Source organism: Rhinoderma darwinii, chromosome 2 (genome assembly GCF_050947455.1).
Source record: "Rhinoderma darwinii isolate aRhiDar2 chromosome 2, aRhiDar2.hap1, whole genome shotgun sequence".
Lineage (NCBI taxonomy): Eukaryota > Metazoa > Chordata > Amphibia > Anura > Rhinodermatidae > Rhinoderma > Rhinoderma darwinii.
Window position 1 is genome coordinate 164,938,008 of NC_134688.1, and position 26,005 is coordinate 164,964,012.

A 26,005-nucleotide genomic window follows, 5' to 3' on the forward strand; every position below is an offset into this window, starting at 1 on the left:
TGTGGCTTGGCCTTCCTGGTGTTGTAATTTAAATGTTGAGGAGTGTGTGTATGTATATATGTATGTATACTAGTCCTTCTCGATGAATAAGAATATCATCAAAAAGTTAATTTATTTCAGTAATTCAATTCCATAAAACCTCAGCAGTGCCACAGGCTAATCACCTCCATGCCAATGCAACCCTCTTCTCCCACTCTTCACACACTGATAGCAACACCGCAGAAGAAATCCTAGCACAGGCTTCCAGTATCCGTAGTTTCAGTTGCTGCACATCTCGTATCTTCACAGCATAGACAATTGCCTTCAGATGTGCAGCAACTGAAACTATGGATACTGGAAGCCTGTGCTAGCATTTCTTCTGCGGTGTTGCTATCAGTGTGTGAAGAGTGGGAGAAGAGGGTTGCATTGACAATCCAACACAATGGGCAGCACTTTGAACACATTTTATAAGTGGTCAGAAACATGTAAATAACTCATGAAAGAATAAAGTAATGTTAAAACCAAGCACACCATTGTTTTTCTTGTGAAATTCTCGATAAGTTTGATGTGTCACATGACCCTCTTCCCATTGAAAAAACTAAAGTTGGATACAAAATGGCAGACTTCAAAATGGCCGCCATGGTCAACACCCAGCTTGAAAAGTTTCCCCCCTCCCATATACTAATGTGCCACAAACAGGAAGTTAATATCACCAACCATTCCCATTTTATTTAGGTGTATCCATATAAATGGCCCTCCCTGTATATATATATATATATATATATATGTGTATATAAGATCAAACACACAATAGGAGCAGCACTGTGCAGAAAACCAATAGCGGCTGGTGCTATGCTTCAAATAACAGGGAGTGACGTACTCCCAATGTAGTATATGGAAAAAAAGAGAGCAAAGAAGCAGCACTCAATAGCAAAAAAAATTACATTTGCTGTGTTGGGTGAATAAATTTAATTTTTTTGCTATTGAGTGCTGCTTCTTTGCTCTTTTTTTTCCCATATATGTGCATATATATATATATATATATATATATATATATATATATATATATATATATATATATATATATATATATATATATATATGTGTGATAGAGGTAGGAGAGCAGGATTCTCCTCTTCTATGTGTGCTGAGTATAGAAGATGTCATTACGCTATAATTAGGCAATATTGAGTGGAGGATCTTGATTACTGTGCCCCTGAATGTCTGGCACTGACCCGTCATCAGTGAACACAATGAAAAGTACGTGTTTAATATCTCAGACTTTTCTTTGTCCTCTACAATAAATTCCCCCAGTCAGTTTTTTAAAGGGCTAATATTATCAGATCTTTTTTTCTTAGCATTTATATTTTCATGAGACATATGTGGGATTTATCTCAATGTCGTTAGCTATTTGTGACGGTTTAATTTAATATTTACATTTTCCTATTGAAAACTTTGTAAATCTGGAATGCTTTTTCTGAACCCTCAGCCTTCAATGTTTTAAATGCTCTTTTGTCTTTTTATATTTACAACTTCTCTATTCAGCCATATTGGTCTCTTTTTATTTCTAGACATTTTTTAGAAATAAGAAAAATAAAATTGTAAAGTAATTTAATAGAGTGGACCAATGATTAATTTGGTAGCTTCATAGCAGATATTAGCCGAAAATCCAATCCAATACTATTAGAGCAGTTCTAGCCCTTGTAATCTTCTGTGCAATGGAATGCTGCCTGCTATACTCTTTAAGGGATTGGTGTTATTTTTTTTAAGGAGCTTCACCTTCAGGAGCAGTATTCCTTCTGAGCAAGAAAAATAATATTATCTTTGACGTAAGCTGATATCTCTGAACTGGACTGTTTGATACAGCGCCAGATTTTTCCGTTTTTGAATGTATAAATGTGCTTGCTGCAAATGCCATAATAGAAAGAAGGTGTCAAACATCGATTTTATTACATTTTGGAATTTCTTGAGTACATCATATAATATCATAAGCCCCATCCTCTTCACCAAACCGCCCCACACAGAACCAAGAAATTCCTCCACAGCTTCCTTGACTACGAAGAATAAGACACTGACATTTTATTTATTTATTTTTTGCTTGTTTAAACAAAAGGAAACATTTTTTAAATAATCTTTTATGTTTGTTGCCGAAAGTCTTATTAAGTATCTTGCCATTAAGCAATACTTATTCTTTGTTTTCTTCTTTACATCCAGAATGTCTGTACATTTATGAAGTGTTCAAGAATAATGTACATCAGTCTTGTATATTGTTTCTGCCTAATATATAGGATAGACATTGAATGCATTATCCAGACTGTGAGTCATGCTGCATGATGGTCTCTGTGGAAGGAATATTATCAATGCATTGTATCCTAGGATACCACAGCTGCATAGTTTGTTAAAAACCTGTTTCTCTCCTCCAGGAACCAGCATCTTTACTGTATATGAAGCTGCCTCTCAGGAAGGGTGGGTTTTCCTTATGTACAGAGCAATTGACAGTTTCCCCAGATGGCGCTCCTATTTCTACTTCATTACCCTCATTTTCTTCCTTGCTTGGCTTGTTAAGGTATTGTATAATTTATTGCCTAGAATGGATTCATCACGTCTGTTAGTATTAAGCAAATGCATTTTCTCTTCATATTAATACTAGTCACTTCTTTTTCTTTAGAATGTCTTCATTGCTGTGATCATTGAGACCTTTGCTGAAATTAGAGTGCAGTTTCAACAGATGTGGGGTTCTCGGAGTAGCACCACTTCAACTGCTACCACCACGGTAAACTGTTTTCACTAGTGCAACTTTAACATCATGAAATTCTTGTACTTATAACACTGTTGTCATGTGCAGTAAGTTACAGGTCAAAGTGCCACTGATCCTCTAGCACAACATAAGAACATCTCCTACATACCCTGAGTTTCCAAGGCTATTAAAATGAAGCTTTACTTGGGTGCCACTTAGTATAATTGAAAGCACTCCTTTTTACAAATGAAAGCATTCTCCTGATAACCTGTAGGTCACGTGAAATGTCAAGTTTCCAGAATTTGCTCTGCAGGAGCTGTCAGCAGACAACAGTGTATGTTTATGGCAACCTGTATTTTCCCAATGCACTACAGATACATTGTCATAAACTGCATTCTGCTGACAGCTTCTGCAGGATAGAAGCAGTAAAAATGAAAAAACCTGCAGTCCTGCAAGTCCTTTTCCAATCAACGAAAGAATCATTTGGATTAATCATATTTTATCAGTGAATTGCTGTTACCCAAACTTGGGCCCCCCTTCTCCACCGCCACCCTGCCACGCAGTAACTTTTGTTAACACTACCTTTTTGTTCAAGCATTAACAAATAGGTGTTACGATTCCCCTTGTCACAGGGCTGTGCCCCTACATAATGACAGTCTCCAACCATCGCTAACAGTATCACACTGTGCAGGGACACATCCCCCTGACAAGGGGAATGGTAACACCAATGTGTCTATCAATCCTGGACTGCACAAAGACTTTTTGTAAAATACAAGGTTTTCCTATAATAAGCATGTCAGGAGAGGTGACAGATTCTCTATAAATCTAGTGACTCACAGGTGACGAAGTCTCAGATTCTAGTAGTTTTTTTTCCTCTTTTCTTCTCCATCCTGTACAGACTTCATGACGACTTCTCCCGGCCATGACCCATTTCTGCAGAATCTGCCACTCAGATGTCTTCGGCTCTTCACTTTTCCAAAATTTTCACACCTATAAACGAAGATAAAATTATCATGGTGCCACAAATTGTGCCCCTAAATATAATAGTACCATACACTGCGCCCCTGAATGAAATAGTACCAAACACTGCGCCCCTGAATATAATTGTGTCACACACTGTAAAATAAAGCACCACATACTCAGTGCCCCCTGTAGATAGTGCCGCACCCCCTGTAGATAGCGCCACACACAGCCCCCTGTAGATAGTGCCACACCGCCTGATGTAGAAAGTGCCACACACACTGCCCTGTAGATAGCGCCGCAAACACCCGCTGTAGATAGCATCACACAGCCCCCTATAGATTGCACCACACAGACCCCCTGTAAATAGCATCACACACATCCCCCTGTAGACAGCGCCACACACAGCCCCCCTATAGATCGCGCCAAACAGTGCCTCCCCCCTTGTATATAGTGCCACACAGCGCTCCCTCCCTTGTATAGAGTGCCACACAGTGCTTCCTCCCTTGTATATAGTGCCACACAGTGCTTCCCCCCTTGTATATAGTGCCACACAGCGCTTTTCCCTCTTGTATATAGTGCCACACATTGCTTCCCCCTTGTATATAGTGTCACACAGCGCTCTCCCCTTGTATAAAGTGCTACACAGCGCTACCCCCCTTGTATATAGTGCTACGCAGCGCTTTCCCCCTTGTATATAGTGCTACACAGCGCTTCCCCGATTGTATATAGTGCTACACAGCACTTCCACCCGATATATAGTGCCACACAGCACTCCCCCCTGTATATAGTGCTACACAGTGCTTCCCTCCCCTTGTATATAGTGCTACACAGCGCTCCCCCCTTGTATATAGTGCTACACAGCGTTTTCCCCCCTTGTATATAGTGCTACACAGCAATCCCCCCCTTGTATATATTGCTACACAGCGCTTCCCCCCTCGTATATAGTGCTGTAAATATTTTACTTACCTTGTCCCGTTCCCACAACGGACGGATTGCACATCCTCCAGACGGGACGCATGCGCAGTCCAGCGTAATAAAGTGATGTCATCATGCCAGCCTGGGCAGGGAGTCTTCCCAGTGCCTTATAGGCTGCAGGCCTAACATGGCCTCTAGGCTATAGTATTAATTTGTATCTGTGTCCTGAAGACGCAAATACAAGTGAATGTGGCTGTCACTATCACCAGGGCCCCCTCCGGTGCTAGCAACGCCACGGGGCATGAGGAGGCCCATGTAGCTCGCGGCCATGGGCCAACTGGGATCCTTGGGCCCTGTGCAGCCGCCCGAACCACCCTAATGATGATCCGCCACTGCACATAATCGAAAATCCAATAATATAGGGGATCAGGTGAAAAGCACGAATTAGGAAATGGAGCTAGTATTGAGAATTTAATTAAGTCCCTGTACACATCACGTTTTTGCCCTATGTTTAGCGTGTACATCCTGAAATCATTCAACGTGCACTCTTAACGTGTCCATAGGTCTCCATTCTCAGATGGAGGCCAAAAGGGTGTCCTTTCCACTGTCTCGCCGGTATACATTAGTATACCACACAAAAAAAGGTATAGTATAGCGTATTAGACTACCACATCACGAAAAAAAAAAGTGTATTCAGTTGTAAACTGGGTGTGGGTGACGTATGCTGCTCTATCACATACGTCACAGGCATCCGTTTAACCGATAAGTAGCCTTCCAATAGCCTTTCATGACTTATCCGCTAAACGGATACCATTGTAGTCTACGGGTGATGGATCCATTAAACAGATGCCTAAGAGTGGCATTCGTCACCAAAAGACAAAAAGGGTATCTGTTTAACAGATACGTCATAAACTCTCATGGCCCCAGTTCACGACATATCCGTTTAAATAGACACTAACTTTTCAAACAGCTTATTCTAATGTAATAGTAAACCTGATATAGATCAACTTACTGTTAAAATGTGGTTGTTTTATCCATGAAAATTCTGTGTGAAGTTACTGCCACTAGGTGTCTCCCTTCCTGTAATCTTCTGTCCACCCCCCTATTGTCAAGCAATGTTCATCCCTGGTTACAGAGCAGAATTGATGGGCTGCAGAAGGTGGGGGTGTGTCACTTTACTGCCTGTCCATACAAGTCTATGGAAAGGGGAGGGGGAACAGGTCGAGGGAGCAGAGGGAGAGTGAGTAAGCAACAGCATACAAGTCTATGGAGAGGGGAGCGGTTAGGAAGTCTGGAAGCAGGAGCAGAGTAAGAAAGACACAGGCTGCTGGTAAGATTTCTATGTCACCACAGTGTTGGGTTGTCAGTTACACTGGTCTGTACTGTGGTATAATCTCCTCCATGCTGCTGCAGCTTATATATATATATATATATATATATATATATATATATATATATATATATATATATATATATATATATATATGATAGATAGAGGATAGCAGGGTTCTCCTCTTCTCTGTGTGCAGTGTATAGAAGGCACAATAGGCTCAATCCCCTAGCTAGAGCCAACTGAAAATTAAAGAGAGAGCCTGCAGAGGGGAAAACTGCTAAAAAATGCATAATACAAGTCATGTAATGGCCAGAAATATTCTTATTCCTCATATACAGACATATGACTACTTATTCTGAAAATTCACCTCAAAAGTTAGGCAAGCTTTAGCTGATACCATTAAAGCCTATGGTGACAAAATGCCACTATTAGGTTATAGAATTTCAAAGCCATATACGTTAACCCCTTAAAGGGAATGTGTTGCCAGAAAAACATGTTTTTTTTTTAAAAATTAAACATTTAGTGTGTGGGTGATTAAACATGGTTCAAATTTTTTTTATTTTTTTCACGAGTCAGGAAATAGTCAGGAAATATTATAAATTAATTCTAATTTATAATACTACCCATTTTTGGTCACTAGATGGAGCTAGTTCCCAAAATTGCAGCATTGCAACATTGGGTTAAAAGCCCTCGCTCTAGTGAGCTCTCAGCATCCCCCCCTCCTTTATCCTGGCTAGTGCCGGGATAAACGAGGGGTTTGAAAGGTTTAACCTCCTACACTGTGTGTCGCCATTTTTTGAGGTAACCCACAGTGTAGTAGGTTTACATACAGTAGTAAACACACACAAACACTAACATACATTGAAATCTCTTACCTGCTCCTGCCGCCGCGGCTCCCTCCGGCCCGTCCGCTCCCTTTGCTGCCGCTGTTCCATGTGCACAAGTCCGGAAGCCGCGACCGGAAGTAGTAATATTACTGTCCGGCCGCGACTTCCGGTCCACAGGAAAATGGCGCCGGACGGCGCCAATTTCGAATAGGACTGTGTGGGAGCGGCGCATGCGCAGTTCCCACACAGACGCCGTACACGGCAGTCAATGGGACGGGAGCCGTTCGCAGTCCCTATGGGACTGTGGCTGCCGTACTCCATGTCTGTGTGTGTCGTTAATCGACACACACAGAAATGGAACAAAAAATGGCAGCCCCCATAGGGAAGAAAAAGTGTAAAAATAAGAAAAAGTAAAACACAAACACACAAATGAATAAAAACGTTTTTATTAAAGCACTAACATCTTTAACATATAAAAAAAATTATTTGCCATGACACTGTTCCTTTAAGGACGCAGCCTTGTTTTGGCCTTAAGGCTCGGAGCCTATTTTTCAAATCTGACATATTTCACTTTATGTGGTAATAACGTTGGAATTCTTAAACCTATCCAAGCGATTCTGAGACTGTTTTCTCGTGAGACACTGGCCTTCATGTTATTGTTAAAATTTGGTCGATATATTCAGTGTTTATTTGTGAAAAATTGCAAAAATTTAGAGAAAATGTTAAAAAAATAGCATTTTTCGGAATTTAAATGCATCTGCTTGTAAAACAGATGGTTATACCCCCAAAAATAGTTACTAGTTCACATTTCCCAAATGTCTACTTTAGATTTATATTGGGTTTTTTTGAACATTCTTTTATTTTTCTTGGACGTTACAAGACTTATAACATAAACAGCAATTTCTCATATTTTTAAGAAAATTTCAAAAGCCTTTTTTTTAAGGTACCTGTTCAGTTCCGAAGTGGCTTTGAGGGGCCTATGTATTAGAAACCCCCATAAAACACCCCATTTTAAAAACTAGACCCCCCAAAGTATTCAAAACAGCATTTAGAAAGTTTTTTAACCCTTTAGGAATTTCACAGGAATTAAAGCAATGTGTAGGTGAAATTTGCAAATTTCATTTTTCTTGCTAAATTTCAATTTTATTCCATTTTTTTTCTGTAACACAGAAGGTTTTACCAGACAAACACTACTAAATATGTATTGTCCACATTCTGCAGTTTTTAGAAATGTCCCACATGTGGCTCTAGTGCGCCTGTGGACTAAAACACAAGCCTCAGAAGCAAAGAAGCACCTAGTGCATTTTGTGGCCTCTTTTTTATTAGTATATATTTTAGGCAGCATGCCAGGTTTGAAGAGGTGTTGAGGTGCCAAAACAGTAGGAATCCCCCAAAAGTGACCCCATTTTAGAAACTACACCCCTCAAGGAATTCATGTATGGTTGTTGTTACCATTTTGACGACACAGTTTTTTCACAGCACGTATTTGAATTGGGCTGTGAAATGTAAAAAATGAAATGTTTTCCAATAAGATGTAATTTTTGATAAAATGTCTTATTTTCACAAGAAATAAAATACCCCATTTTGTTCCCCAATTTGTCCTGAGTGTGGCAATACCCCATTTGTGGTGATAAACTCCTTCTGAGCACTCCCATGGGCCCAAACGGCAAAGGAGCGATATGTGTTTGTTGGAGTCCAGATTTTGCTGGATTGGTTTTCGAGTGCCATGTCGCATTTGCAGACCCCCAGGAGGTATCAAAGCAATGGAAACCCACCAGAAGTGACCCCATTTTGGAAACTACACCCCTCAAGGAATTGATTTATGGTTGCTGTGACCATTTTGACCACACAGTTTTTTCACAGCACGTATTTGAATTGGGCTGTGAAATTTAAAAAATGAAATGTTTTCAATAAGATGTCATTTTTTATCACAATTTCTTATTTTCACAGGGAACAAAATGCCAAATTTTGTTGCCCAATTTCTCCTGAGTGCAGCAATACCCCATTTGTGGTGATAAACTGCAGTTTGGGCCCATGGGAGGGCTCAGAAGGAAAGGACCATTTGTCTTACTGGAGCTTTTCTGGTGCTAAGTCATGTATGCCGAAGCCCCGGAGGTACCAGTACAGTTGAAACCCCCGAGAATTGACCCCATTTTAAAAACTACACCCCTTAAGACATTCATCTAGAGGTGTAGTGAGCATTTTGACCCCACAGGTATTGTGTAAAAGGTAATGCGCAGCAGATGGTGCAGAGTGAGATTTGCAATTTTCTATATATCTATGCCATTTCAGTGTCCAATATATTGTGCCCAGCATGTGCGACTAGAGATATACACCCCATAAACTGTAATGTGGGTTCTCCTGGGTACGGCAATACCCTACATGTGGCTGTTATCTGCTGCCTGGCCACACAGCAGGGCTCAGAAAGGAAAGATGAGGGGGATAAGCTGTGCGGAGTGCGTCAGGGTAGATGAAAAATGTAAGGGATGTATGGTAAATTTTAAAACACTTTCATACAGAGCCCTGTTTTTTCGGGACACATGTCACATTGATATATTGTGTCCTCCCTTATCCCCCTCTTATAGCAGACTTTGCACCTCTTTTGACTTTTTCCCTTCTTGCCAGTTTGGGGAACTTCTTCTGGAAAGTGTTGCCCTGGTGTGATGCCTGTGGCCTCGCTTCCAGAAGTACTGGGTGCCCCCTTCTTGGTCCCTAAAGATTCGTTTATTGATAATGATGTGCACGGCCAACTTCTTATACAACACCGCATGGCGCTGTAGGGCTTCAGGACTTGACCTGACAAGTCCACCCCTCCCATGTACCTATTGTAGTCCAGGATGCAGTCTGGTTTGGGGGTATCTGTACTGGTACCTCGTACAGGTACATGAGTACTGTGTGGCCATGTATTGTTGTCAATACAAGGACTTCTCTCTTGTACTTCACACAATATGTTGCTGCTAGAATGTGCCCTGCTCTCACCCCTTCTGAGTGTTTGCCCAAGCAGAGTCTTAGGGAGGCCTCTCAGATTTCTTCTAGCAGTGCCGCATGCTGCAGGACTTCTGGAAGCGAGGCAGTTGAAGAGTGGGACGCTGGTATAAAAATTATCCAGGTAGAGGTAGTAACCCTGGTCCATCAGTGGGTGCACCAAATCCCACACAATTTTTGCATTAACTCCCAGTAAGGGGTGGGGGGCATTCTGGGGGCTGAATACTAGTGTCCTTTCCTTCATATATCCTAAATTTGTAGGTATACCCTGATGCACTCTCGCACAGCTTATACATCTTCACGCCATACCCGGCCCTCTTACTCGGCAGGCACTGGCGGAATTGAAGCCTCCCTTTAAAATCTACCAAGGACTCATCAATAGGAATACACTTCTTGGGGTGTATGCTTGGGAAAACCGGGCACTGAAACGGTCTAATAGGGGTCTCCGTTTATACAAATGGTCAAAACTGGGGCCACCTCAAGGTGGGCACTGCTCATTATCAGTATAAGTATTGCCTAATTATTTTTTTTTAGGTTCCAGGTCAGTTCTGAAGTTGCTTTGAGAGGCCTATATATTAGACACCCCTATGAAACACCCCATTTTAGAAACTAAACCCCTCAAAGTATTCACAACAGCATTTAGAAAGTTTATGAACCCTTTAGGTGTTTCACGGGAATTTAGAGCAAATTAGAGGTGAAATTTACATTTATTTTTTTTGTCAGAAAATCCTTTTTATACCATTTTTTTCTATAACACAAAAGGTTTTACCAGAGAGACGCAACTCAATATTTATTGCCCAGATTCTGCAGTTTTGAGAAATATCCCACATGTGGCGCTAGTGCGGTAATGGACTGAAGCACCGGCCTCCGAAGCAAAGGAGGACCTAGTGGATTTTGAGGCCTCCTTTTCTTTAGGCACCATGTCCAGTTTGAAGAGGTCTTGTAGTGCCAAAACAGTGGAAACCCCCAAAAAGTTACCCCATTTTGAAAACTAGACCCCTTGAGGAATTCATTGCCGTTTTCATGGGGTGCATGCAGCATTTTGATCAGTTTTTAGTCTATTTTTTAGGGTATGTTCACACGAGGGCGTCCGTTACGGCTGAAATTACGGGGATGTTTCAGCCTGAAAACATCCCCGTAATTTCAGCCGTAACGGCATGTGCAGGTGCTTGAACGCCGCGTCCATTACGGCCGTAATTGGCGCTGCTATTCATTGGAGTCAATGAATAACGGCTCCAATTACGGCCAAAGAAGTGACAGGTCACTTCTTTGACGTGGGCGTCAATTTAGGCGCCGTCATTTGACAGCGGCGCGTAAATATACGCCTCGTGTGAACAGACAAACGTCTGCCTATTGCTTTCAATGGGCAGATGTTTGTCAGCGCTATTGAGGCGCCATTTTCGGGCATAATTCGGGGCAAAAACGCCCGATTTACGTCCGTAAATAGGCCGTGTGAACATACCCTAAGTCTCGTGGTGACTAAAAAACAGCAGTTCTACTATTGTTTTTCTATTCTACTTTTTTTACAGCGTTCACCGTGCGCTATAAATGACATATTCACTTTATTGTGCGTGGCGATACGATTACAGCGATACCATATGTTTATAGTTTTTTTTATGTCTTATGGCGTTTGCACAATAAAATACATATTGTAAAAAATCATTTACTTTTTGTGTTACCATATTCTAGGAGCCATAACTTTTTTATTTTTCCATCAATAAAGCGTAACGAACTGTAGTTTTGATCAGGACCATTTTTAGGTAGACGCGACTTTTTTATCTAATTTTATTCCATTTTTTGGGAGGTGAAGTGACCAAACAATTGTGATTCTGGTACGGTTTATTATTATTTTCTTTTTTACGGCGTTCACCATGCGGGATAAATAATGAAATAATTTTGTAGTTCAGGCCGTTACGGACACGGCGATACCAATTATGTATAGTTTATTTGTTTGTTTATATATTTTTTATTAATAATAAAGGACTGATACGGGAAAAAGGGGGATTTTTACTTTGATCACTTTTTAAATTTTTATTTTCTTATTTTTACACATCTTTTTTTAACTTTTTTTTAACTTTATTACTTTGTCCCTCTAGGGAACTTGAGGGCAGGAGGCCCTGATCGCTATTCTAATACACTGCACTACATGCGTAGTGCAGTGTATTAGAGCTGTCAGCTACTCACTGACAGCAAGCATAGTGGGTCCTGACTTTGTCAGGACCCACTAGGCTTCCGTCGATGGCATAGCCAGACGCCATTGTTTGGTGTCTGGTTGCCATAGTCACCATCGCCGGCCGCTATCGTGTAGCAGGCCGGCGATGGTAGCTTAACCCCTAAAAAGCCGCGATGACTATTGAACGCGGCTTTTAATAGGTTAATCAGCGGGGACACAGCGATCGGCACCTGATGTAGGAGCTGCGGCAGCTGCTGTACGAGACAGCAGCTGTCACAGCTCCTGTATGTGTCGGGAGGATGGCCAAAATGGCCATTACTCCCGTGACGTACTATTCCGTCATGGAGCGCGAATGGGTCGATTTCCATGACGGAATAGTACGTCACTGAGTGTTAAGGGGTTAAACATAGGCAAAATCATGAACACTGCCTAATATACTCAGAGGGTAAAAGGTACAGTGACTGCCTCTCACTGCCATTAGAAGGGAAAAAAGATGGTGAGCCTAAAATTAAAATAATAATTGAATGGAGTTAAGAAGAGAAAGTGACCCTAGACGGAATCTATTAGATAGATAGGAAGGTCAGTTAGGTATATAATAGACAGTTTTAAAGAAATAAGATATGTAGTTTGGATTTCAGAGTAGGCATAATACGTCCAGAGCTGCCAAATCTGTAAAAATGTTTTTCTTTATCCAAGAAGATACTAGTGAGTTTCTAAATAAAGGGTTATTCCCAGTTATGAAATAATGTCATACAGTATTGCAAGGATATGCCATCACTTTATAAACTTTATGAGGGTCCGACCTTCGGGAGCCTCATATATCCTGAGAATGAAGGGGCTGCAGTGCTGACTAATGGCTGAAGCCCCTTCACTGTTTATCCATACAGAGTGGCACCCTTGCACTCACAGTATACGCAACTGCAGTACAGCTCTATTCAATTGAATAATGCCGGTTGCCGTTCGCTGCACAGCCATGTGGTCAGGAGCGCCGCTATGCTGGGCAGACCTAGAACAGTGCTAAATCAGTGCTGCCACCCCTTCATTCTCAAGATTGGTGGGTTGGACCCCACTGATTATAAAGTGATGCCATATCCTAGCGATATGCAATCACTTTATAAAATGGGAATAACCCTATAATAAAGAACTAATCTATTCAGGCTTTTCATTTCAGTAGAGGATTGATCCTCTTCTAGGAATGGGCAATAGTCTGCTTGGCATCTAGGAGAAAGGAGGTTGTTTTCTGCTATTTTAGCCTAATTAATCAGGACCACAGACTATCTGTAGCAACTTCAATAGAAGAAAAAGATAAAAAGAGAGGGAACGATATATTATAACGTAAGTGTTAGGAAACGTCCGTCGTTTTTTATCTGCTCTGGTGTTGCCTGCATTGCACCTCTTATCCAACACTGAACTCTGTTAAAACAACCTGGGTTCTATGCGGCAAAGTCCAACCTGCCTTGCGTTGGGCTCTGGCGAAAACCATAGAGTAGCCTTAGATTCTGTTGATCAGAGTTATGACGGATTTGGTGTTGCGGATTTATTTTCACGCTCATTCCTGACAGTCTCCATCAGCCTTTTGTGGAATCGCTCACCTAGCAATCCCATAAACTTCCACCCTGTGAATTGCTCAACTGGTGATTCCATAACATAATCACAAGCCCTTAATATTATCTTTTTTTCACGACGGAACCTATGCAAGCCCTGGTGGAACAGATGTACGATTTGACTCTGCTGGCACAAGGTCTGGCCGTAAGGATTCAACATCATGAAACTGCGCAGGCCCAAGCAGTAGCTCCAATCGGAACTCCGGTTAAACCTAAAGTGAACTTACCTGATAGTTTTTCTACTGATCGTGAGTCTTTTGTTAATTTTCGGAAGAGTTTTAAGTTGTATTTTCGACTAAGAACTTTCTCCTCTGGAACTGAGATCCTCAAACCTGGTGTTATGGCAGGAAGGAGGTGAAGGGAACAAGTGAGCCCTAATCTACACACCGCCCTGTCCCTGCCTACTTGCAACGACCCGCCCTAGGCGACGGGGTACAACTTGGCGGCGGTCCCTACGCTGACTAAGTGCAAGGGGATACAAACAGGGAACAAGCAAGGGAAGGGGCAGTAGCCCACGGAACACCGTGAGGAAACGGAGTGGTGAACGAGCCAGTCAGGATCAGGATGTAGTGGAGTATACAAACGCAGAGCACGGAGCAGGAAGCAAGCCAGGGGCAGAGCGAAGCAGGATAAGCGGGAACTGAAGCACGGCAGAAGCAGGCTGGAGCAAGGCAGCAGTGGGGCCAGGAATCCAAGAAGAATAACAAGCAATGAGGAAGAGAAAACGGCAGGTATAAATGGACAGGGGGCGGAGCTAACTCCGACTGACCAGGCCGCGATAGGCTCTCCCACTCCTGAGCCTGCCACCCTGATTGGTGGGAGCCGGTGTCAGTCTAAGAAGTCTGGCCTCAGGTGTCGACTGATTAACCCTGGGAGTATCCACAGACGTAGTGCCTGGCAGATCCTTTACAGTACTCCCCCTTTTATGAGGGGCCACCGGACCCTTACTAAGAGGACCCGGTTTAGTGGGGAAGAGAAGGTGGAACCTCCTGACCAATACCCCAGCGTGAACATCTCGAGCAGGTACCCAAGTCCTCTCCTCCGGCCCGTATCCTCTCCAATGGACCAGGTACTGGAGGGAGCCCTGGATCATCCTACTGTCCACAATCTTGGCCACCTCGAATTCCACCCCCTCAGGGGTGAGAACGGGAACAGGAGGTTTCCTTGAGGGGGACCAGGACGGGGAGCAGCGTTTAAGGAGGGAGACATGAAAGACATCGTGTATGCGGAAGGATGGGGGCAGCTCCAGACGGAAGGATACAGGGTTGAGGACTTCAATGACCTTATAAGGCCCAATAAATCGGGGAGCAAACTTCCTGGACGGGACCTTAAGGCGCAAGTTCCTAGACGACAACCACACCAGATCCCCGACGACAAACCGGGGGTTAGCAGAACGTCTTCTATCCGCCTGAATCTTTTGTACGCTCTGGGACGCCTCTAGGTTCTTCTGAACCTGGGCCCAGACAGTGCACAGTTCCCGATGAACGTCCTCTACCTCGGGATTATTGGAACAACCAGGAGAAACGGAGGAGAACCTTGGATTAAACCCGAAATTACAGAAAAACGGGGAGACCCCTGACGAGTTACTGACCCGGTTATTCAGGGAAAATTCGGCGAGGGGAATGAATGAGACCCAATCAAATTGACAGTCAGAGATGAAGCACCTTAAATATTGTTCCAGGGATTGATTAGTCCTTTCCGTTTGGCCATTAGTTTCGGGATGGAAGGCGGAGGAGAAGGACAGATCAATCTCCAACTTTTTACAAAAAGCTCTCCAAAATAAGGAAACAAATTGTACCCCTCTGTCAGAAACGATATTGACTGGGGCCCCATGGAGACGCAAAATGTGTTTAACAAACAAAGAAGCTAACGTCTTGGCGTTAGGTAGTTTCTTAAGGGGCACAAAGTGGCACATCTTGCTGAAGCGGTCTACTACCACCCACACCACCGACTTGACCTGAGATGGAGGCAAATCGGTGATAAAATCCATGGAGATATGGGTCCAAGGTCTCTGGGGAATGGGCAAAGAACGTAGTAAGCCCGCAGGTCGGGACCTAGGGGTCTTGGACCTAGCACAAACCTCACAAGCGGCGACGTAAGCCCTAACGTCTTTAGGCAACCCAGGCCACCAATAGATTCTGGTAATGAGGTGTTTGGTACCCAAGATGCCAGGATGACCAGATAGTGCAGAGTCATGGTTTTCCCTGAGTACCCTTAGCCGGTATTGCAGGGGGACAAACAGCTTGTCCCCAGGGAGGTTCCCGGGAGCTGAACCTTGACCAGCCGCAATGTCAGAGGCTAAATCAGAATCAGTGGCAGAAACGATTATACCAGGGGGTAAAATACAAGCAGGATCCTCCTCAGAAGGAGGATTGGCCATGAAACTACGTGACAGTGCGTCAGCCTTAATATTTTTGGACCCAGCCCTATAGGTAACCAAGAAGTTAAATCTGGTAAAGAATAGCGCCCATCGAGCTTGTCTAGGATTAAGCCTCCGGGCAGATTCTCGGAAAACCAGATTCTTGTGGTCAGTAAGGACCGTTACCTGGTGTCTGGCCCCCTCCAGGAAGTGACGCCACTCTTCAAAAGCCCATTTAATGGCTAAAAGTTCGCGGTTGCCAATATCATAGTTACTCTCCGTGGGCGAAAACTTCCTAGAGAAGTAAGCACAGGGGCGGAGATGGGTGAGTGAGCTGGTACCCTGGGACAAGACGGCCCTCACTCCCACCTCGTACGCGTCAACCTCCACAATAAATGGCTCCCTTTGGTTGGGCTGAAACAGCACGGGGGCCGAGATAAAGCACTTCTTGAGGGTCTCAAAAGCCTGGACGGCCTCAGGAGGCCAGTGGAGGACATCCGCACCCTTGCGAGTGAGGTCCGTAAGAGGCTTAGCGACGACCGAGAAGTTGGCAATAAATCTCCTGTAATAGTTAGCAAACCCCAAAAAACACTGTAGCGCCTTCAGGGAGGCAGGTTGGACCCATTCCGCCACAGCCTGAACCTTGGCAGGGTCCATGCGGAATTCATGAGGAGTGAGGATTTGACCCAAAAATGGTATCTCCTGTACCCCAAACACACATTTTTCGGTTTTCGCAAACAGATTATTTTCACGGAGGACCTGGAGGACCTTCCTGACATGCTCCACGTGGGAGGACCAGTCCTTGGAAAACACCAGTATGTCATCAAGGTACACTACAAGAAAATTTCCCAGGTAATCTCTCAGAATTTCATTAATAAAATTCTGGAAGACGGCAGGGGCATTACACAACCCAAAGGGCATGACCAGGTATTGGAAATGACCTTCGGGCGTGTTGAACGCAGTCTTCCACTCATCCCCCTCTTTGATGCGGATAAGGTTATATGCCCCCCGTAGATCGAACTTAGAGAACCATTGGGCCCCCTGAACCTGATTAAAAAGATCCGGAATCAAAGGAAGGGGATACTGGTTCCTTACTGTGACCTTATTTAAGTTCCGATAGTCAATGCACGGCCTAAGACCACCATCCTTCTTCCCCACGAAGAAGAAGCCAGCACCTACAGGAGAAGTCGAGGGGCGAATGAAACCCTTGGCCAGGCATTCTTGGATATACTCCCTCATAGCTTCACGTTCAGGACATGAAAGATAAAATATCCTACCCTTAGGAAGCTTAGCACCAGGTACCAAATCGATGGCGCAATCGTAATCTCTATGAGGGGGCAACACCTCGGAGGCATCCTTAGAAAACACATCAGCGAAGTCCTGAACAAACTCAGGTAGCGTGTTTACCTCCTCACGGGGAGAAATAGAGTTAACCGAAAGACATGACGTCAGGCATTCACTACCCCATTTGGTGAGATCCCCAGTATTCCAATCAAACGTGGGATTATGCAGCTGCAACCAGGGAAGACCTAATACCAGATCGGACGATAATCCCTGCATCACCAGTACAGAGCACTGCTCCAAATGCATGGAGCCAACAAGGAGTTCAAAAACAGGAGTATGCTGAGTAAAATAACCATTAGCAAGAGGAGTGGAGTCGATACCCACTACCGGGACAGGATAAGGCAAATCAATAAAAGGCATTTTTAGAGACATAGCAAATACCACAGACATGATATTAGCAGATGAGCCAGAATCCACGAAGGCACTGCCAGTGGCAGACCGGCCAGCAAACGAGACCTGAAAGGGAAGCAAAATTTTATTGCGTTTCATATTAACGGGAAATACCTGTGCGCCCAAGTGACCTCCCCGACGATCACTTAGGCGCGGAAGTTTTCCAGCTGCTTATTCTTGCGCCTGGGACAGGTGTTCAGTAGATGCTTGTCACCCCCACAATAGAAGCAGAGACCATTCTTCCTGCGGAACGCTCTACGTTGTCGAGGGGACATGGAGGCCCCGAGTTGCGTAGGTACCTCCGAGTCTTCCGTGGAAGAGCGAGGAGACGGAACCTCGGGGGGAATCGCAGGGAAGTCAGAGGGGAAAACATTGAAACGTTCAAGCTGGCGTTCCCTGAGACGTCGGTCAAGTCGTACTGCTAGGGCCATAACCTGGTCTAGGGAGTCAGAAGAGGGGTAGCTAACAAGCAGATCCTTCAGGGCGTCAGATAATCCTAACCTAAACTGGCACCTTAGGGCCGGGTCGTTCCACCGAGAAGCTACGCACCACTTTCTAAAATCAGAACAGTATTCCTCAACAGGTCTCCTACCCTGACGTAAGGTCAGCAGATGACTCTCGGCTAAGGCAGTCCTGTCAGTCTCATCGTAAATGAGTCCGAGGGCAGCGAAAAAACGATCGACGGAGGAAAGTTCAGGGGCGTCAGGAGCCAAGGAGAAGGCCCACTCTTGGGGCCCTTCCTGGAGTCGGGATATAATGATACCCACCCGCTGGTTCTCGGAACCTGAGGAGTGAGGTTTTAGACGGAAGTAAAGTCTGCAACTCTCCCGGAAGGAGAGAAAAGTCTTACGGTCCCCTGAGAACCGGTCAGGTAACTTGAGGTCGGGTTCTAGAGGTGAGGTGAGGGGTACTACTATGGCAGCGTCAGACTGGTTGACCCTCTGAGCCAGGGCCTGGACCTGTAGGGAGAGGCCCTGCATCTGCTGGGTCAGGGTCTCAAGGGGGTCCATGATAGCGTCAGCGTAGGAGAAATGGTAGACTAGGTATGGGCTTGTTATTATGTTATGGCAGGAAGGAGGTGAAGGGAACAAGTGAGCCCTAATCTACCCACCGCCCTGTCCCTGCCTACTTGCAACTACCCGCCCTAGGCGACGGGGTACAACTTGGCGGCGGTCCCTACGCTGACTAAGTGCAAGGGGATACACACAGGGAACAAGCAAGGGAAGGGGCAGTAGCCCACGGAACACCGTGAGGAAACGGAGTGGTGAACGAGCCAGTCAGGATCAGGATGTAGTGGAGTATACAAACGCAGAGCACGGAGCAGGAAGCAAGCCTGCCACCCTGATTGGTGGGAGCCGGTGTCAGTCTAAGAGGTCTGGCCTCAGGTGTCGACTTATTAACCCTGGGAGTATCCACAGACGTAGTGCCTGGCAGATCCTTTACACCTGGGCCTTTTCATTGGGACCTGATGTCCCTGAACTTTTTTCTGTGGAGATCTTCTTTGAGGCCTTAGAGTTGATATATGGAGAACAAGATATCACTGCAGTGGCTGAGGCCAATCTGTTATCTTTCCAGCAAGGACTGCATCCTGTTGAGGGTTATTGTTTGGAATTTAGATGGTGGCCCATCTCTTCACAGTGGAATGACACTCCGATGTCAATTCCACCGAGGCCTTTCTGAAACCTTAAAAGATCTCCTAACAAATTACCCTCCGCCCTTGACTTTAGAGGATACTATAACTCTTGTTGTGCGTCTGGACTGACGACTAAGAGAGCGCAAAAATGAAACATTCGCAATGGCCTCTTCCCGTCACTGCGCCTAGGTACCTTCATCTGATGCACAAGAGCCCATGCAGTTGGACTCCACTATGTCTTCTCAAGAACGGAGACTTTTTCGGAAACGCAGAGGGCTGTGTTTCTATTGCAGGGACGCTGGTCATACGCTCAAGAACTGTTCCAAACGTCCAGAACATCCAGCTCCGGAAAACTTCAGAGCCTAGATGGTCCTCGGGAATGCCATCTCGGCAGTCAGGTTTTTCCCACATTGTCTCAAAAAATCCTGTGCCTGTTAATGTATGGTTTAATAATGTTTGTATTTCTGGTCAAGCTTTTGTACATTGTGGTTCTGCGGCTAATTTCTTGGATTTCCAGGTTGAATTAAAAGATTGGCTATCCTCCTTGTTCAGCTGAGCACCCCAGTCAAAGTATACGCTATAGATAATACCCCTCTCTTTCAGGGGGCGGTCAAGTTCTCCACTCCGCCTGTAACTTTGGAAGTGGGTACTTTGCATACTGAACTAATCTCTTTCTTTGTTTTAGATAACTTGCCTTCTGAGGTAATATTGGGTATTCCATGGTTGCAGACACATAATCCTGTTATTAATTGGGTAAAAGCAGATCTGATTAACCCCCTTAAGGACACAGCCAATTTTGGCCTTGAGGACAGAACAATTTTTTAACATTTCCCTCTTTGCATCCCGACGCTCATAACTCTTTTATTTTTTGTACGACGTAGTTGTATGAGACTTTGTTTTTTGTGGGACGAGTTGTACTTTATGTAGGTACCATTTTTTGGTACAAATACATAATCGTTTAATTTCTGTAAATTTTTATTTTGGCGAAAATGCAGAAAAAAAACAGTTCCGCAGCAGTTTTAATATTTTTTTTTTTACACCATACACCAATCATCATAAATAATGTTATATATTTGTTGTACAGGTTGTTACGGCCGTGGCGATACCAAATATGTCTCTATTATTTCATGTTTTGGGACTTATATTTTAAAAAGTTTATTTATTATAAAAAAAAATTGTGTTTCTGTATATTTTTTTACATTTTTATTTATTTATCATTAATTTTTTTTACATTCATTGAACTTTTTTTTTTTAATCCCATAAAAGGATTTATCATTTTTATTTTTATTTTCTAACTGTAATGTACTGGCATAGATCTATATGCCAGTACATTAGCCTGTGTACTGATTGTACACAGGCAGTTGTTAGGGCATACCTCAGTATGCCCTAACAACAGGAAATATGTTCAGACAGCCCTGGGGTCCTTCAATGGACCCTGGGCTGTCTGACCATACAAGTTGTGGGCTTTGATCGCGTCACAGTTCTCTTCTGTGTCGCAATCAAAGTGCAGTCCCCTCTCCTTGAACGCCGCGATCAGCTTTTATCGCGGTATTCAAAGGGTTAACGGCGGAGAGAAGAGGTTTCTCTTCTCTCCGCTGTCAGAGCGGGGCCGTGGCTGTCACACAGGATGAGAATGCTCGTCCTAATGCGCCAAGTACTTGCCGCTCAAGACGAGCAATCTCGTCCTGTGTCGGCAACCAGTTAAGTGGAATTCTAAATTTTATGATTCTTGCATGTCTTTGTCTACTACTAACGTATCTTGCAATGCACTATCGTTGCCCGAGTGTATTCAAGATTTTGAGGATTTTTTTTCTGAAATCAATTGTGAATCCCTCCCTCCTCATAGGCCGTATGACTGCCCCATTGTACTTCTCCCTAATGCTAAGCTGCCTAAGGGGCAGATTTAAAATCGTTCTGCTCCGGAAAGACAAGCCATGAAAGATTACATTAAAGACAGTCTCCCAAAGGGTCATATTCGTCCATCTACACTACCGTTCAAAAGTTTGGGGTCACCCAGACAATTTTGTGTTTTCCATGAAAACTCACACTTATATTTATCAAATGAGTTGCAAAATGACTAGAAAATATAGTCAAGATATTGACAAGATTAGAAATAATGATTTTTATTTGAAATAATAATTTTCTCCTTCAAACTTTGCTTTCGTCAAAGAATGCTCCATTTGCAGCAATTACAGCATTGCAGACCTTTGGCATTCTAGCTGTTAATTTGCTGAGGTAATCGGGAGAAATGTCACCCCATGCTTCCAGAAGGCCCTCCCACAAGTTGGATTGGCTTGATGGGCACTTCTTGCGTACCATACGGTCAAGCTGCTCCCACAACAGCTCTATGGGGTTGAGATCTGGTGACTGCGCTGGCCACTCCATTACAGATAGAATACCAGCTGCCTGCTTCTTAACTAAATAATTCTTGCATAATTTGGAGGTGTGCTTTGGGTCATTGTCCTGTTGTAGGATGAAATTGGCTCCAATCAAGCGGTGTCCACAGGGTATGGCATGGCGTTGAAAAATGGAGTGATAGCCTTCCTTATTCAAAATCCCTTTTACCTTGTACAAATCTCCCACTTTACCAGCACCATAGCAACCCCAGACCATCACATTACCTCCACCATGGCGTCAGGCACTCTTCCAGCATCTTTTCAGTTGTTCTGCGTCTCACAAATGTTCTTCTGTGTGATCCAAACACCTCAAACTTCGATTCGTCTGTCCATAACACTTTTTTCCAATCTTCCTCTGTCCAATGTCTGTGTGCTTTTGCCCATATTAATCTTTTCCTTTTATTAGCCAGTCTCAGATATGGCTTTTTCTTTGCCACTTTGCCCTGAAGGCCAGTCGCCTCTTCACTGTAGACGTTGAGACTGGCGTTTTGCGGGTACTATTTAATGAAGCTGCCAGTTGAGGACCTGTGAGGTGTCTATTTCTCAAACTAGAGACTCTAATGTACTTGTCTTGTTGCTCAGTTGTGCAGCGGGGCCTCCCACTTCTCTTTCTACTCTGGTTAGAGCCTGTGTGTGCTGTCCTCTGAAGGGAGTAGTACACACAGTTGTAGGAAATCTTCAGTTTCCTGAAAATTTCTCGCATGGAATAGCCTTCATTTCCAGGAACTGGAATAGACTGTCGAGTTTCACATGAAAGCTCTATTTTTCTAGCAATTTTGAGAGTTTAATCGAACCCACAAATGTAATGCTCCAGATTCTCAACTAGCTCAAAGGCAGGTAGGTCAGTTTTATAGTTCCTCTAAACAGCAAAACTGTTTACAGCGGTGCTAACATAATTGCACAAGGGTTTTCAAGTGTTTTCTAATCCTCCATTAGCCTTCCAACACAGTTAGTAAACACAATGTACCGTTAGAACACTGGAGTGATGGTTGCTGGAAATGGGCCTTTATACACCTATGTAGATATTGCATTAAAAAACAGACATTTGCAGCTAGAATAGTCATTTAGCACATTAACAATGTATAGAGTGTATATCTGATTAATTTAATGTTATCTTCATTGAAAAAAACTGTGCTTTTCTTTAAAAAATAAGGACATTTCTAAGTGACCCTAAACTTTTGAACGGTAGTGTACTTCTCCGGTGGGTGCAGGTTTTTTTTTGTTGAAATGAAAGATGGTGGTTTAAGACCCTGTATCGACTATTGGGAATTAAAGAAGATTACCGTTAAGAATCAGTATCCTCTTCCACTCATCCCGGACCTGTTTAATCAGATCTCAGGAGCCAGGTGGCTCTCTAAACTAGTTTTACACAGGGCCTACAATTTGGTTCGTATCCACAAAGAGGATGAGTGGAAGACAGCATTTAATACGCCACATGGTCATTATGAGTATTTGGTCATGCCTTTTGGTTTAAAGAGGCTCTGTCACCAGATTATAAATTCCCTATCACCTACATAATCTGATCGGCGCTGTAATGTAGATAACAGCAGTGGTTTTTATTTTGAAAAACTATAATTTTTGAGCAAGTTATGAGCAATTTTAGATTTATGCTTATTAGTTTCTTAATGACCAACTGGGCATGTTTTTACTTTTTACCAACTGGGCGTTGTGAAGAGGAGTGTATGACGCTGACCAATCAGTGACCAATCAGGGTCATACACTTCTCATTGTTCCAACGCTGATTGGTCACTGATTGGTCAGCATCAGACCCTTCTCTGTACAAAGCCCAGTTGGTAAAAGGTAAAAACACGCCCAGTTGGTCATTAAGAAACAAATTAGCATAAATCTAAAATTGCTCATAACTTGCTCAAATATGATTGTTTTTCAAAATAAAAACCGCTGCAGTTATCTACATTACAGCGCCGATCAGATTATGTAAGAGATAGGGCACTTATAATGTGGTGACAGAGCCTCTTTAAGTAATGCCCAATGGTTTTTCAGAACCTGGTTAATTATATTTTTAGAAATTTTATTGGACGCTTTGTGTTTGTGCATCTGGACGTTATTCTTGGGTTTTCTTCCGATTGGTCCTCTCATGTTCAACATTTAAGATCCGTCCTTTAAGTGCTGAGGGAAAATTATCTTTACGTGAAATGTGAAAAATTTATCTTTGGAGTTCAGGAAGTTAATTTCTTGGGGTATGTTCTTTCTCCTCATGATTTTTGTATGGACTCCCCTAAGGAACAGGAGGTTCTTGATTGTGTCCAACGCACTTCACTAAAAGCTCTGCAGAGGTTCTTGGGTTTTGCTAATTATTACCGAAAATGTATTAATAATTTTTCCTCCATTACCAAACCTTTAACGGATCTTACGAAAGTGCAGTCTCCGTCTTCGTAACCTTAAAACAGTGTTTTATAGAAGTACTTGTTCAACCTGACCTTTCTAGCCCATTTATTGTTAAGGTTGATGCCTCAGAAATAGGTGTGGGGGGCTGTGTTGTCTCAAGGATCTTTTGTATTGACTACTTTGCATCCCTGTGCATTTTTTTCTCACAAATTTTCCACCACTGAGAAAAATTCTGATATAGGTAATTGTGAGCTTCTTGCTATTAAGGGGGCTAGACATCAAATTACTGTACTAACTGACCATAAAAACCTGACTTTTTTTAGAATCAGCCAAAAGACTCAATCCCAGACAGGCTAGGTGGGCCTTGTTTTTTTATACCAGATTTGACTCAGGGATAACTGATACTAAAAAAATTAGTTGTGCAGCCAGTGGCGGATTAAGTAGACTATAGGCCCTGGGCTGTTACCCAAAGTTGGGCCCCCCCTTCTCCACAGCCGCCCTGTAACTATTGTTAACACTTCCTTTTTGTCCTGACATTAACAAATGGGTATTACTACTCCCCTTGTCAAAAGGCTGTGTCCCCACATACTGACAGTCTCCAACCATCGCTGACAGTATCGCACCGTGTAGGGACACATTCTCCTATCAAGGGGAATAGTAACACTTATTTGTCTATCAGTCCTGGACTGCACAAAGACTTTTTGTGAAATACAAGGATTTCCTATAATAAAAATGTCAGGAGAGATGACAGATTGTCTATAAATCTAGTGACTCACAGGTGACGATGTAGTTTTTTTCCCTCTTTTCTACTCCATCTGGTCCAGACTTCATGACGACTTTTCCCGGCCATGAACCATTTCTGCAGAGTTTGCCACTCAGATGTCTTTGGCTCCTCACTTTTTCAACATTTCCACACCTATAAACAAAGATAAAATGATCATGGTGCCACACACTGTGCCCCTAAATAAAATAGCACCATAGACTGCGCCCCTGAATATAATTGTGTCAAACACTGTAGAGTAAAGCACCACATACACACAGTGCCTGTAGATAGCACCACACACAACCCCCTGTAGATAGCGCTACACACTGACCCCTGTAAATTGCGCTACACAGCCCTCCCCTTCTGTAAATAGCGTCACATTGCCCTCCCCCTCTTGTATATAGTGCTACACAGCAATCCCCCTTAGATATAGTGATACACAGCGCTCCCCCTTCTATATAGGGCTATACAGCATTCCCCCCTTGTATACAGTGCTACACAATGCTTCCTCCCCTTGTACATAGTGCTACACAGCGCTTTCCCCCTTGTATATAGTGTCACATAGCGCTTCCCCCCTTGTATATAGTGTTACACAGCGCTCACCCCCCCTTGTATATAGTGTTACACAGTGCTCACCCGCCCTTGTATATTGTGTTACAAAGCGCTCACCCCTCTTGTATATAGTGCTACACCGCGTTCCAAATTATTATGCAAATGTAATTTTTCGCTGATTTTCCTAAATAGTCGATGCAAATGACAGTCAGTATAATCTTCCAGCCATCAACCCTTGGAGTATAATGCAAATTTTATTGAACAAATCTCCTAATGATAACAGATTTTTTTTTAGAAGTAAAAAACTCAAAATGCACTGTTTCAAATTATTATGCACAACAGAGATCAAAACATTTTAAAGGATGTAAAGAGAGCTAAAATGGTAATTTGTTGAATTTGCAGCATCAGGAGGTCATATTTACAGAAATCAAAAGCTCTTTCAATAAAAAAAAACGTAACAGGCCAAGTTACATGTTAACATAGGACCCCTTCTTTGATATCACCTTCACAATTCTTGCATCCATTGAATTTGTGAGTATTTGGACAGTTTCTGCTTGAATATCTTTGCAGGATGTCAGAATAGCCTCCCAGAGCTTCTGTTTTGATGTGAACTGCCTCCCACCCTCATAGATATTTTGCTTGACGATGCTCCAAAGGTTCTCAATAGGATTGAGGTCAGGGGAACATGGGGGCCACACCATGAGTT

At 43.3% G+C, this 26,005-nt stretch overlaps 1 protein-coding gene across 3 annotated transcripts in view; it reads left to right on the forward strand.

Annotated features, from left to right (window-relative positions):
• Nucleotides 1–26,005, forward strand: part of NALCN (sodium leak channel, non-selective) — a 722,821-nt gene that overhangs the window by 316,245 nt on the left and 380,571 nt on the right. For all 3 annotated transcript variants that reach the window (XM_075852442.1, XM_075852444.1, XM_075852443.1), the window contains 2 exons: nt 2,403–2,545; nt 2,648–2,752. In XM_075852442.1, the coding sequence (XP_075708557.1) occupies nt 2,403–2,545; nt 2,648–2,752 (248 nt within the window). The remainder of the gene's footprint in view (nt 1–2,402; nt 2,546–2,647; nt 2,753–26,005) is intronic.